The following is a 14,504-nucleotide window of genomic DNA, read 5'->3' as shown; positions in this document are numbered from 1 at the left end:
TAACTAGTCATCATGACGGCTATGTGTTACCTCTGGTCCCAGAAGCAGCACACCTCCAAATTGTCTGCCATTACAAGTCTTCTCACTTTGGAACCTCTGATGAGCTCCCACGAAACCCCAACGTTGCACAGAACATACTTTGTAAACACTGGCTCAAGTCTATCCAATTAGCTGCTTATACATTAACACCAAACATTTTCACTTCTGGTTTTTAAATCAAAAGAATAGAAAAGCAAGCTCAAACAGTTCTTTTAAAAGTCAGATTATCTGCATCGATGCACCTCTAGATATATTTTTTTCTTATGAGGACCCAGTGCTGAAAATAATGTTTACATGATGTGTAGGTTTGGTAATTTCTTTAGAGCTACCTCTGCTATTCACATCGCTCTAGCTTGTTGTGATGCAAGACACTCCCACCCTTTTCTGAGAACAGTGCAGGCAGTCTGTGATAACTCACAGCAGCAGCTTAGCTGCCCTTTATAAAAGTTGCTGAAGCTTTGCATACTTCCTCTCTGGGCTAGCTTTTCAGAAAAGATGAAGCTCGTTTACATGGTTTTGTTCAAGACAGCTGTGCTGCTTTTTACAGATGGATCTGCTGTGACAGATGATGGCACAGAAAGTGCTGGAGGAGAAAAGCTGGTCGATGCTTGTCCTATAAAGCTTAAAACCAGCGAGAATTGTGATGGAGAGGAATGTCCATATCAGATCAACCTGCCTCCAATGACCCTCCAGCTACCCAAGCAGTTTCTACTGCTTGAGAAGACCCTCAAAGAAGTGCAGGACCTTAAGGAAGTGGTAAACAAGATGAAAACGTGTTGCCAAGACTGCAAGCTGCAGGCAGATGACAATCAGGAGAAAGACAGCAATGAGTTCCTGCCATCCGGGACAGACGGTCTAACAGACAATAGCAAAATACAGGATAACAGAGTACAAGAGTTGCAGACCAAGGTTTCCAGGCTGTCAGCCAATCTGAAGAATGCAAAGAACCAGATCCATTCTTTGCAGGGGCAGCTGGAGCAAATGAACCTCATAAACATGAACAACGTGGAAACCTATGTTGACAGCAAAGTAGCTAACCTGACATTTGCTCTGGACAATTTGGACAATAAATGCTCTTCAAAATGTCAAGCCACACAACCCAATCCAGGTAGGTCAACCTTTACCGTTTTACAAGTGCTGCATGTCTTTCTATCTTTTTAAAGTACTGTACCAAGTACAGGGATTTAAACATATTATAAACAAGGTGGGTCTTTTTAACACTTATACAAATGGAGTTAATTAATCCCCGTTATTTTGGAACTAGGGAATATGTGGGTACTAGAGAAATCAGTAGATATGTATGATTCACTGCACTGGTAGTGAGTTGGTTATATAAAATCTAGTATCTTCATCTTCCCTTTGGCTAAAGAGAGTTCAGCTGAGAAAGAAGCTTTTGAAATGGATAAGAAACTGTTACCATTCAACTTTTAGTTATGGTATTTTCTTTTAATGGGAAAGGGTTTTGAACAACTCCACCCCAACACCTTTTCAATTGTTGAAGACATTTAATGCTGCAGTTACATGGGGCAGACTCATTGAGGCACATAGGAACATACGAAGCTACCTTATACTGAGTCTATCTAGGGCATTGATCCATCTAGGCCAGTATGGTCAACACTAACTTGCAGCAGCTCTCCAGGGTTTCATGAAGGATTATTTCCTAGCCCTACCTGGAGATGGTGGGGATTGGACCACGGGCCTTCTGCATGCAATGCATGTGCTCTACCACTGAGTTATGGCAAATATTATCACTGTCCTTGTTCCTGTGGTCAATAAAAGGAAGTTAAAGCCTGGGAGAAGCTGACTACTTTGTTTGAGGGGAACCATCCTCCCAGACATCGTTGCTGGTGAGTGTGCACATCACTATTTGCACTGCAATGTTCATCTGCACCACATTAGATTGGCTGGATGGATCCCCATCAGGGGCTGCCAGTCATTATGCACACTTCTTTTGTCAATGGCTACCAGTGTGAACAGAATGCTGGACTAGATGGACCCTTGCTTTGATCCAGCATGGCTCTTCTTCTGTTCTTATGTTATACTCTCTCTCTGTATGCCACGTTCCTTATTCCCACAGCTGCTTTGGTCAAGGGCTACCAGTCATTATGCACACTTCTTTTGTCAATGGCTAAAGCTAGATCGGGGCAACTGTCTTTTAGGATTTGGACCTACAAAATATCTCATCTCATCTGTATTTTGGTCACTGCTGTATTTCTTCAAACCACGTACTCCATAGCAGAATTATTAACTGCCTCAATTGTATACTGGTGTGGTTTAAAGCTCACAGCCATATAAACATAAACTTTAACAAAGAACTTTAATTAAGACACTAAAAAATCCTCCTTGAAATATTATTTTTGAATTCCACATAAAATGTTAACAACTAGTCCTACTATATACATTTGGGAATACAGAGAAAGGTGTAGACTTAGAGATGGATGACTCAAAGGATTATATTTTACAGCTGTGCATGTGTGGAACTAAGCAGCTGTAATACATCCCAAATGGATGGCACATGATATAATCAGAGTGGATTCTTGGCAAGATTTCTTATATAAACAATGTAAAATTAAATATTACTTTGACTATTATTTCTCTCAAGCAATCTGCTTTTAAGGGTTGCACTTAAAAACTAAACTATTATGTCGCAAATAATTTTGCATGTAATGACTTGCCAGGAAAATGTTATCACTATTTTGGTTTTAATGTCACTACACACTTTTTCAAATAACTTTTCCAGAAATAGCTTGAAATGTTAAATAGACTACACACACACACACAGAGAGAGAGAGAGAGAGAGAGAGAGAGAGAGCGCAACTCAAATACACTGGACATTTCTGAAAAGCAAGTAAACTTCAGAATTTATTCTAAAGAAAACCTGGAACATGAACATGTTGGCATACCTCCTAATAGTGTAAAAAAATTAAGAATATCACTGTTAACTCAGTAGTCCATTTCACAGAACACACCAAGCTAGAGGAGATGTTAATTTTGTGATTGCACTTAATGAGTCTAGTTAAAAGCAGCTGTGGTAATAAGGAACATGACATAAGAACAGAAGAAGAGCCATGCTTGATCAAAGCAAAGGTCCATCTAGTCCAGCATTCTGTTCACACCGTGGCCAACTAGCTGGCCACAGGGGACCCACAAGCAGGTCCTGAGTGCAACAGCACCCTCCCACCCATGTTCCCCAGCGACTGGTGTACACAGGCATCCTGCCTCTGATACTGGAGGTAACATATAGCCCTCTGGATTAATAGCCATTGATAGCCTTAACCTCCATGAATACCCTTTCCCCCCAAAATTATACTTTTATATTGTGGTTTTAAGCTTCCTTGTTTTATATTTTATGCTGTACCTTATGGTTTTAATTGTTGTAAACTGCCCAGAGAGCTTTGGTTACTGGGCAATATAGAAATAATAAATAAATAAATAAATTCATGGTCCCAATGGGAATTGGCCCCTAAAGATGCTATTCGCCTTGGGAAGGAAGCTTCTATTGGTGTTAATACAAGCTTCCCTCCTGGGGTAAACACCAGCTTATGGAGGGTGGGGGAGACCATTGGGACCATGGTGTGTGCATGTATATAAGGGTGTTTTAAAAAAACCTCCCTGCATACCATATTTCTGAACCACCACCCCCTCTGCTGGTGGCTGCTATTTCACATTTTAAAATTAGACATATTAATTCCAATCACACAAATAATGTCACATCTTGTTTCTTCCTAAGTTTATGTAGATATTTCCCAGCTGAACAAGGGTGCTGTACTTGATTCCAAGGGAGTTGGTATCTATGGAAGTTCCTCTGCTCCCCTTCCCCGAAGTGTTTGTGTATCATGTGAACAACTCAAAACAGATTTATTTTTAATGGAATAAAAAGGTGTTCCCAAACATATTCTTTAGGCAAAATCTTGCAGAGAGTTGTCTGCTGTTCAGACAACATGCTAAGCTATGGTTAGGCCGCTAACCCTTCTTCAGAAAATGGTTAGTGAGTGTGTTTAAACCTAGCCACCATAGTTAGGAATGGTTCACATGACACGCTAAGCCATGGTTCACACGGCATGCTATGCCATAATGTTTAGTTCAAAATGCTTAACGACCATGGCTTAGTGTGTCGTCTGAACAGGATCATTGTCTATTACATATTCTATTACTTCAATCGTAAACATACCTTACAAAAATCAATAAAGATTTGTCTCAATCAGGGGCATTGCTAAGCACTTAAAAGTTTTGGGGCACAATCCCATTGGACACAATGTTGGTGATAACCTAAGAAAGTTGGTGATAACCAAAGATGAAAGTTTTCAATTTACCATGAGAATCAACATAACTCAAAAAGAGTTCATTTTCTCATTCTGTAACATATTAATTTAAATGTAATTATTTAATGCTGCTACATCAAAAAAAAATAATAGAGAAAATCTAAGAAGATATCAATTATAAAGCTTGCAAGCCTATTATTATTCCTAGCTGAGGAGACAGAATGTGTTATAAACTTCAGGAAACACCTGGAAGAAACTTTTTTTTTTTTAAAAAAAGTGTCATGTTCCTGCTTAATAAATTTTCCAAATTCATTTCCACTCTCAAAACCCAGAGATTGTGTAATAACACTTTCACAGGAAACCACTGTTCTCTTAAATGGCATGTTTAAGAGTGTCATATTGTGGACTGTACACAGTTGTTTGTTACAGCAAGGACAAATATTGATGTTCTGTATCTCTGTAAAACAATAGGGAACAATAGCTAACTAAAGGTCAAACTTCTTGAAAATAAAGTTGTTCTGCTTTCTGTAAGAGGACAGCAATTAACGTTGAAGGGAAATGTTGACACATGACAAGCGGAAACTTAAACCTACAATAAATTGACAACTGATTTATACTAATTATGATGCAAAAATCACTTGGACATGCAGCTCTACACAGAAGAAGCCACCTCCAATGTGAACATTTGGTGCAAAAATCTGCAGCTCTCACATATCTCAGTGGTTCATAGATAATTTATTAAAGAGCGGTTTAATAAATTAAAATGTATTTATATATAATTTATTATATATAAATAATTTAATAAACAATAATTTATTATAGATAAATAATAATTATTTAATATAATTTATTAAAGAGCGGTTTCTTTCTCTGGAGTACACCTATTGGTGGAACAAACAAACAAACCCAAGTTCTGGGGAGCAGCAGAAGATACAACAAACCATTGCCAAGAAGAAGTTGTTATCCCCAATTGTCCAAAAAAGGGGGGAAAGGGGGGGGGAGGAAGAGACAATTTACTTCTGGTTTCAGAAGCTCTCAAAAGTCATCCAATCTAGCTTTCTGCAGCCATATTCCACCAGCCTCAACAGATAGCCCTAGAAACTGAGGGCATGTCTACACAGGGCGATATCCCGGGAATCATCCTGGGATTGTCCCTGTGCGTCCACATGATGCACAGGGGATCCTGGGAGCCGGGAGGGATGATCCCTCCCTTTCCCTGTGATATGGCCCTACACTTTAATCCCTGTTCTTCCCGTGGTCCCGGGATGATCCCAAGACCACAGGTGGTGTGGCCGGGCATCCCATTTTCGTCCCAGCTCTTCAGGAGCTCCATGCCTATTGGGGGTGAGGAGCACAAGGGTTTTTTCCGGGTTTTTTACCTTATTTTTCCACTGGAGTGCGAGTGCGCTCTAGCTCCTTCTCCTTTTAAAAAAAATAAGGCACCCACAACCCGTGCGACATCCCTCCTCCCATCCAGGACATCGCACGGCTGTGTAGACACAGGGCGATGACCCTGGAAGTAGGTACGTCCAGGATCACCCCCTCTCCAGCCCTGTACACCCATAGGTGTAGACATGCCCTGAGTATTTGCCACATTACTGATAGCCTTTATTGCAATGACTTGCAGAAACCAGGAAAATTGTAGGGTAATGTTCTAAAACAACAACAACCCTGAATGAAAATAATCCCCCAATTGCACAACTTGTTCAATTTATTCTACATACATACACATAACACATATTTAAAAAACACACTATTTCTTAAAATATATATTCCATTCAAATTGCTTTCTTTTGAATTATACTAGATATGTTAAAATAGGTTGTAAATTGTGTATTTTTTCTCCATTCTGTCCAGTTATACAGATTTTGCAAGTAGACTGTGCCAATTACTTTGCGGCAGGGAAACGACAGAATGGAATCTACAGAATTACTCCTGACTCCCAAAATGAAAGCTTTGATGTTTACTGTGACATGGAATCTATGGGAGGTGGCTGGACAGTGTTCCAGAGGCGTCAGGATGGCAGCACTAATTTCAACAGAACGTGGAATGAATATAAGAATGGTTTTGGAAACCTCAGTGGAGAGTTCTGGCTAGGGAATGACAAAATTCACCTTCTGACCAAAAGCAAGAATATGCAGTTAAGGATTGAGCTTGAGGATTTCAATGGAAAGAAAGAATATGCAAAATATGATCAGTTTTATGTGGCTAATGAATTTCTCAAATACCGCCTAAGCATTGGCAGCTACAGTGGCACAGCTGGGGATGCCCTGCGCTTCAAAAAACCGCATAGTCACGATCAAAGATTCTTCACCACCCCCGATAAAGACAATGACAGGTATCCATCAGGAAACTGTGGATCGTATTATGGCTCTGGCTGGTGGTTTGATGCATGTTTCGCTGCCAACCTGAATGGCAAATATTACCACAAAAAGTATAAAGGCATTCGCAATGGGATTTACTGGGACAGTTGGCCTGGAGCTTCCAGTGACAATATGAATAGTTACAGACAACCTTTTAAAAAGGTTAAAATGATGATGAAACCCAAAGGCTTTGTGCCATGAATTAGTAAAAACAAAAACAAACAAAACAAAACAAAACTTTCCCGAGTATTGGCACTTTTTTTGGTAGCATGAGTGCAATTAAAAAAAAAAGGCTCTGCTATATTTTATTTTTGATTACCTTTCTCTTGAGAAAAAAATCCCCTTCCCAAAGCACATCGACGTATATTATTATTATTATTATTATTGGTAGAATTCTGAATATGCAGGGTACAATTTATAATTTTTGTAGCAAATAATGTTTCAGCCTGGAACATGAACTACTGTCAAGAGAGAACTTGGGTTTAAGTTTATTTTGCCACATTGACTTCACTATTACTGTATTATTAATAGTATCTGTATCATACACAGGCCAAAAGCAGGTTTCTAGAGCTGCAGAGCAGTTTCAGTGTCCTTGACTTTTATTGCCCTGTCAGCAGATTCCAGAAATATCTATCAACTTGCTTCAAAGCCAATGAGCCTAAATTGCCTTATGTTCAAATAATCCAAGACAAATGGTTGGCCTTATCTGATTTTTTTTCTATGTAAATAATAGAGGATATGTTTTGTAGATGATTTCATTATTGTTGCCTGCTATCAGTTTTCTTTGTCTTGAATTGAGCCCGAACAAAAACACATTTTAATCTGAATTCTATTAAATATTGTTAAGGTAGCATTTCTAATGAACTTGCTATTTTTATATATGAAACTGATCATCATAATACTCAACTTCTAAAAAATATTAATGAGCATAATTGATTGAATCCAGACTAAGCAGAACGTAAGTGCCACTGAATGAATGGGATAAGTAAGTTATCATTTTACTTAACTCATACTGATTTCAATGGGAAACAATCGCAGTTAACTTAGGCCATAGCTAGACCTAAGGTTTATCCCTGGATCATCCAGGGGTCAAACCTGTTCATCTAGGTGACACACAGGGGAACCAGTGCTCAGGCAGGGGCGAACCCTGGATGATCCCAGGATAAACCTTAGGTCTAGCTGTGGCCCAAGTCTGGATCCAGCTGAATATTTTCAGACCCCTGTAAAGTATGCTATCTGTATTCAATAGATGAAGAACTGAAATAAAAATATAAGATGCCTTTAATGTTACAGAGGGAACACCAAGATATAGAGTACAATCCTGTGGTCCACTTATGACGGTCAGCCACTAAAGCTGGCATATTGTTGTCACAATCCTATGCACAGCAAGGGCAACAGCTATAGAAACAAGAAAACCAACTAGTTTGTCCACAACATCTTTAGCAATGACACTGCCACACACCTATCATATAGTTGCACATCGAAGATGGCCATCAGAGCTGCTAGAGCCAGGCCACGGGGTGCAAGGAGGGCCTCCAAATAATCCCCTGAAGGCAGCAGCACCCGCCGTGGCTTCTCTTTCTCCTAACCCGGCCTCATTGGCAAAAGGAAGCACTGTGGCCGCTGGTGCTCTCCTACTCAGAAGCATACTTGCGCACTGTGTAAGAACTACACCTTTTAGAAGGTTCTGGGAAAGGTAACATTTGCTGCTTCCCACCAACAGATTTTTGGTATTTAAATTAAAAAAAAAAACCAAATTTAGGTCATTTTGAGCTACCTGGTCTAGCTTCTTCAGTAGCAATTTTCAAAGGTCTGTTTATGCACTTTATTTTCTTAAGACTTGCCATCAATAGAGTAGACTTATAGGAAGATATATTTATAATGCCACATAACTATGAACAGTAAAAAGAAATTATTACATATAGAGAATATAACATTAATATTTAAAGCACAACATGGTCTTCAAATTTCCACATTCAGAATTTCCCATTGCATATTGTTGCCAATGACTCAAACTATATCGCTATATATGTATATATGTGTTATTAAAGGGGCTTTATTAGATGGTATTATGTTTTATTGTCCTTTGTGACTGTCCCCCCTCCCAATTTAATTTTTTTTAAACTAATGAAAGAAACAAATTCTAAATAAACCTTTGCTTCAAAATGTCTTGTGATATCACATAGAAGTTTTCTAGATCTTTGTTGTAATGAAATTTTTTGTTATGATGAATAATTGAATGTAATTGCTTGCTGTTGTGTGCACTAAATGCTTCCTGCAAATCATCCTGAAGTCAGTGGGGAATAAGTAACAACTGCAGCTTGAATGTCTTTTACTACGGCATTTGTACAATGCACAGTTCTTAAAGATCTTAGTCTTATCCTCCATATGATTTATGTGCTTGATAGTCTTTAATGTATGAGTAATTAGCCTCAAAGAATACAGTGTGCCCTCTTATATCTTGGAATTATTTTGTGTGTTTTTTCAATGGAGAACTTCATTATTTTTGCCTATAAAATAAACATTTTAAAAAAACCCACCAGATTTAATTTTGTAATATTAACAAACTCTATGTCTAAGTTCAAGAGTCACCTTACAAGAGCCTTCCCTATCAGCTCTCCTGAAAGACCAGTTACATCAGGCTCCTCCTCTCCCTGAATTGTGTTCATTCCTGTTCAAGTTAGGAACTACTACTTAACTTTAAGAACTGGTGCCCATGTTTGCTTTTCCCCTGCTTCCTTCCCTATTACTTTTTTTCCCTGTCATGTCTTTTTGGTTGTAAGCTTGTGGGCTGGGCTTATTTGTTTTCACTGATTTATGTGAGTCACGGAGCATTTTCAGCTGAAGAGTGGAAACGAAGCCCTTAAAATTAATGCATTAGTCAGGAGTGGGGAACATATAGCCTTCCACATGTTTAGACTCCAGTTCCCATCAGCCGAGCCCAGTATGGCCAATGGTCATGGATGATGGGAATTGTACTCCACAGAGGACCATAGATTCCATACCCCTCCTATAAGTAAATGGAAGAGCCTCCCTTGTCTTACTTAACACAACGTATTTATTTATTTATTACATTTATATACCACCCCACAGCTGAAGCTCTCTGAGCAGTTCACAAAAGTTAAAACAGTAAACAATAAAAAGTTATACAAAATTTTAAAACCATCAGAAACATAAAAACAACAGTATCCATTTAAAAAACAACAGTTCTGGGGTCCATTAGAAAACAAACTTAGCGTTGTTAAATGCTGTTAAATGCCTGGGAGAAGAGAAAAGTCTTGACCTGGCGCCTGAAAGATAACAGTGTTGGCGTGAGGCGAGCCTCATCAGGGAGATCATTCCACAGTTGGGGGGCCATCACCGAAAAGGCCCTCTCCCTTGTTGCCATCCTCCGGGCTTCAAGTTCACTAACGTAATTTGTTTGTGAACTTGAGTTTCGTAGTCTCCTGTTCTAATTGCCGTTTGAAGAGATTTGTTTAAATATAGAAACCTTAAGATAAACCCAGTTATATCAGAAACACTGTAGAGAGGCTGCTAAAAGGCAAAAGGTATGTGTAAAAATCACACCAGTTTTAAATCAGGTACACTGACATATTCTTTAAATTCAGTTTTATTATCTGCTGCTTTAATGGAGTTTTAACTGCTGCTTTTAAGAGCTTTAGTATTATTTCATATTAGTTTGGTGGCTTTTAAAATACTAACAGTACTTCCTATAATTATATCTCTTTTTATTTTTATTTCAATTTTTCTTTAACCGTTACATATTAACTGGTTTCACTCATTTTTGTAGGTGCTTCAAAGTCCTCTGATGAGGCAGGATATACATCTATGAAAGAACAGGTAGTTCACATATGGAGACCAGTTTCTCATGGGTTTTTATTTGTTTTTAAATGAATTTAGAACACTTACTCTACCTGAGTAAGGAACACTCCCAGGCTTTCTGCACAGCAAATGATGTGCTCTTCCATTTTTTGATATATAAATGAATACATCTGAAACAGAATATCTCATTTTCTAGCATAAAAGGCTTAGATTTTTGACGTGGTGGTGGGTATTATTTATAACCTCTAATACAAGACTGGATCATGAACCTGCATTTTCCTCAGGCTGTCACTCTTGGCCTAAAGATAACCTTGATTGTCTTTATTATCCTAGAAGAAGCCATTATGGTTTGAAAAATGACTGATACTGGTGCTATTCCCTTAATACAGATGGAAATATAAAATATTATTTCCACGAAGGATGGTTAAGCATGGCTTTTCAGCTCCAAATATATATATATATCTCCTTCTTTTTGAAGCAAAAATGGTTGGTTTGCAGAATGCTTACGAAGAAAAAAATGTTACAGCAGGTCTTCCTGCAAACCCCCAAGTGACTTCTCCACAGTACAAAATATAAGCTTGGCAGTTCAAAGTGCTCTTCCAAGCACACCCCCATTCTCCTTTCACGAGCTGAACAAGCAAACAAAAAACGGCTCTGAAGGGATGGGGGGAAGGAGCCTCCATGGCACAGGGAAAGAGACAGCGCTTGACCTGCAGCAGGGCTCCAGTTAAAGTCTCACTGCTTGACAGCTGTTCAGTTTTGGCAATGGTCCATGGCTCAGTGCTGGAGAGCACATGTTGTGTATGTAAGAGGTCCCAGGGTTCAATCTCTGGTGTCTCCTGTTAAAGGGCTCTCTAGTAACAAGGATAAAAGGTCTTTGATAGCCTTCCCCAACCTGGTGCCCTGCAGTGGTTTTGAATTTCAACTCCCTGCATTCTTGACCATTGTGGCTCTAGCACTAATATGAACGTAGCTAATGCCATATTCTTTTGACTTTCAGGCTAAGACGATTCAATTTTATTTTATTTTTTTGCATTTTATGTTTATGTATATTTCATTATACCACTGAAGAAGACCTTGTATGGTCGAAACACGTTTGGTTTTATTGCTTTTATTGATGGTTTTATGTAACACTATATAGTTCAGATTCATTTGAACTATTCAGAATAGCTTTCGTGCTCAGTATATTAAAGATATCTTAAGCACTGCACTTTTCTTTATGTGACTTGATAGAGCCACCAGTATTTCCACCCCTTTTTCCATTTCACTGCTTTAACTGCAAGAGGTCAGGATAAGTTTTTTTGCTTACCAATAAACTAACTCTACAGACCTAATTTCAGCAGCTGGCTCCAACCCACCAATGTATGTTCATTGGATCAGCCAAAGAGAGACCCCACACATTTAGCGATACACCTTGCCTTTTCTGGATTTCTGAACACATGGATAGAGCCCTCCACAAGTATAGTTGTATGCAAAGGGTCTGTCTTTGAATAATTGCATGTAGGCAGGGCGCAGAGACCGGCACCCCCTCCTCCATATTATGCATTCATTAACTTCAACAAGGGGAGATCGTAAAGACAATTACTTCGGACACTTGAAAAAAACCTCATACAAAGCAGCTTCACATAGTCAAAGCTGCATTAGTTTGGGATGAACAATACTATATTTCTATAAACATACATCTTCCGTCAATAGGGACACTGTAGTCAAATATGCTGGGTCCTCTTAGAATCTCATGAGAGTTCTCCTTACGATGTAAAGTTGCAAAGCGTTTCCTTCTATTAGAGATGCACAGCTTATTATATAGAAAACAGCAGTTTGCGTTTTTCTGCCACAGCGCACGGGAATTTAAGATGAGATCAATGATCTGCAGTAATGCCACGCCTAAGACAACATGTTTCAGATTAATGGCTACAAATCTTTTTTTATATAAAGGGATTGGGTGAGTCTAATAAATGTAATAAATGTCTGGATCTATATATAAAAAAGCAACATGTAAAAATCAAGAAAGAGTAAGCTTTTAAACCCCAACTATCTAAAAATAAGTTGAGAATTTGGAAGAAAAAATTATAGGTCATATATATCAAGGACATCATAAATTGAACGGGTTTGTTTCACCCCAAAACAAGTAGGAGAAGTTGGGAATAACAGATGGTGATAGACTGGAGGATATTCCAGCTGTGGATTCTTCGCATTGCACAATTTTGCCAAAGGGCCAGACTCCCTGCGACAAGGAGATATGTGATGTTTTTCCCCTCAAGGATTTTATTGGGGGAGGATGCTGCTGGTGTTGTTTGCATTATGTAGCTGTGGTGGCTGCAATCAGTAGGGCTGGGAAAGAAGGGATTTTGCCCCTTTCCCCTGTGGTGGTATTTTGATGAAAACCACATGCATTCTGCAATTTTTAAAAAGCCTAGTTCAGGTTACAACAAAAATAGTAATTTGTCCCTTAAGGGCATCATCAAAGGAGTGTTTTATTACACGCTAATTACTGGGCACTCACAGATTTTCGCAGGTCGTATTCACAACGTTGCCTGCATCCCGCATGCTTCCCGACCCTTCTAGCCTTCTTCGCATGACAAAAAAAGACCCTGGTAAATCCGAATTATTTTTGAGATGGAACTTGCTGCTATCTCCTGTTGTGTGCAGGAGAAGCAGCGTGATCAAAACAGCCCACTGAATGGGCCACATGCGCATTGTTTACTTTCTCTCTCTCTGAGAAAGAGGAAGTAATGAGGGACAAAAGCATGGGTGGAGAAGCGAAGGTAAGGAAACACGACTTTCCCCCATGTGATGACGCTCTTAGTATCTCCTACAAAGTCTACTTGCAAGACTTTAGATATTAATTAAAGATTACTTGAAAATATTCCCTTAAATGTTCATAATGAAACATTCTATACAAACACATGAGAGAAAATAGCTTCTAGATACATGAACAGCATCGGAATGACACGTTTAATGCTAAATAATTTCTAGAGAGGTTACCTGTTATGCTGAAATGTGCACACCCTTCTCCCCCCTCCCACAGACTGCAGCCACCACAGCTGCTTTATGCAAACAATGGCAGCAACTCTCCAAAAACCACCTAAAAAGGATATTGTAGGGTTGGAAAAAGTGCAGAAAAGGGCAATTAAATTATCTAAATGAACTAATGAGCAACTAAGGGTGTAGTCCTACCCATGTATAGACTGAAAAATGTCCCACAACTCCCAGCATTCCCCAGCTAGCGGATATTTTTCCTGTCTAAACATGCATAGGATTGTGCCCTGAAATGATCACGGGTGTGGAGCCACTCCCCTATGAGGAAAAATGAAAGAGGTGTACACAATTATGCACAGTGTGGAGAAAGTGGATAATACTAGAACCCAGGGTCGTCAAATGAAGCTGAGTTGTGTGAGATTCAGTACAGATAAAATGAGGTACTTCTTCACACAATGCATAGTTGAACAATAGAATTCCCATCCACCAGATGTAGTAATGACCACCAATTTGGTTGGCTTTAAAAGGGGTTTGGACAAATTCATGCAGGATAAGGCTATCAATGGCTACTAGTCCTGATGGCTATATGCTACCTCCAGTAGCAGAGGCAGTATGCCTATGTACACCAGTTGCTGGGGACCATGGGTTGCATTCATGTCCTGCTTGTGGGTTTCCTGTGAGCAGTTGGCTGGGTACTATATGAACAGAATGCTGGTCCAGATGGACCCTTGGACTGATCCAGCATAGCAATTCTTATGTTTGTAATGCAAATTCATCTGTTCAAATGACCTGGAAAATATCCAGAATATTTGAAGTCAGTAGACTAAGTGGTTTTGACATTTGGTTCACATTCCTAGCTCTCCAAGTAGCCTACTTTACCAGACTATTGTAAGGATAAGTAAGATAAGAGCACTAAGAACACTAAGTGGTCTTATTCAAATTATTAACAATGGTTATATGAACCGATTTGCTAGTTACATAGCACTCTTTATATGAAATAACACATATGGAAAAGTCAGAGTGGTTTTAAATGAACAAG

At 39.1% G+C, this 14,504-nt stretch overlaps 2 protein-coding genes across 2 annotated transcripts in view; one reads left to right on the top strand and one right to left on the bottom strand.

The window, feature by feature from the left end:
- The window catches only part of CCDC146 (coiled-coil domain containing 146), a 74,880-nt gene that overhangs the window by 43,317 nt on the left and 17,059 nt on the right, over positions 1-14,504 (bottom strand). The gene's annotated exons all lie outside the window — the stretch shown is intronic.
- Positions 453-9,131, top strand: FGL2 (fibrinogen like 2). The gene is made up of 2 exons (XM_063134199.1): positions 453-1,147; positions 6,159-9,131. Exons 1-2 carry the CDS (start codon positions 535-537, stop codon positions 6,863-6,865), a joined length of 1,320 nt encoding a protein of 439 aa, XP_062990269.1. The 5' UTR covers positions 453-534; the 3' UTR covers positions 6,866-9,131.

Source organism: Elgaria multicarinata, chromosome 9 (assembly GCF_023053635.1).
Source record: "Elgaria multicarinata webbii isolate HBS135686 ecotype San Diego chromosome 9, rElgMul1.1.pri, whole genome shotgun sequence".
Taxonomy (NCBI): domain Eukaryota; kingdom Metazoa; phylum Chordata; class Lepidosauria; order Squamata; family Anguidae; genus Elgaria; species Elgaria multicarinata.
The sequence above is the reverse complement of the archived record's forward strand: the minus strand, read 5'-3'. Positions and strand labels throughout refer to the sequence as shown.

What these genes read in the sequence shown, in the direction of transcription:
- FGL2 (XM_063134199.1), top strand. Translation starts at nt 535, where the DNA reads ATGAAGCTCGTTTACATGGTTTTGTTCAAGACAGCTGTGCTGCTTTTT. An exon ending in AGCCACACAACCCAATCCAG is followed by an intron (nt 1,148 to 6,158) that starts GTAGGTCAACCT and finishes CATTCTGTCCAG; the next exon opens with TTATACAGATTTTGCAAGTA.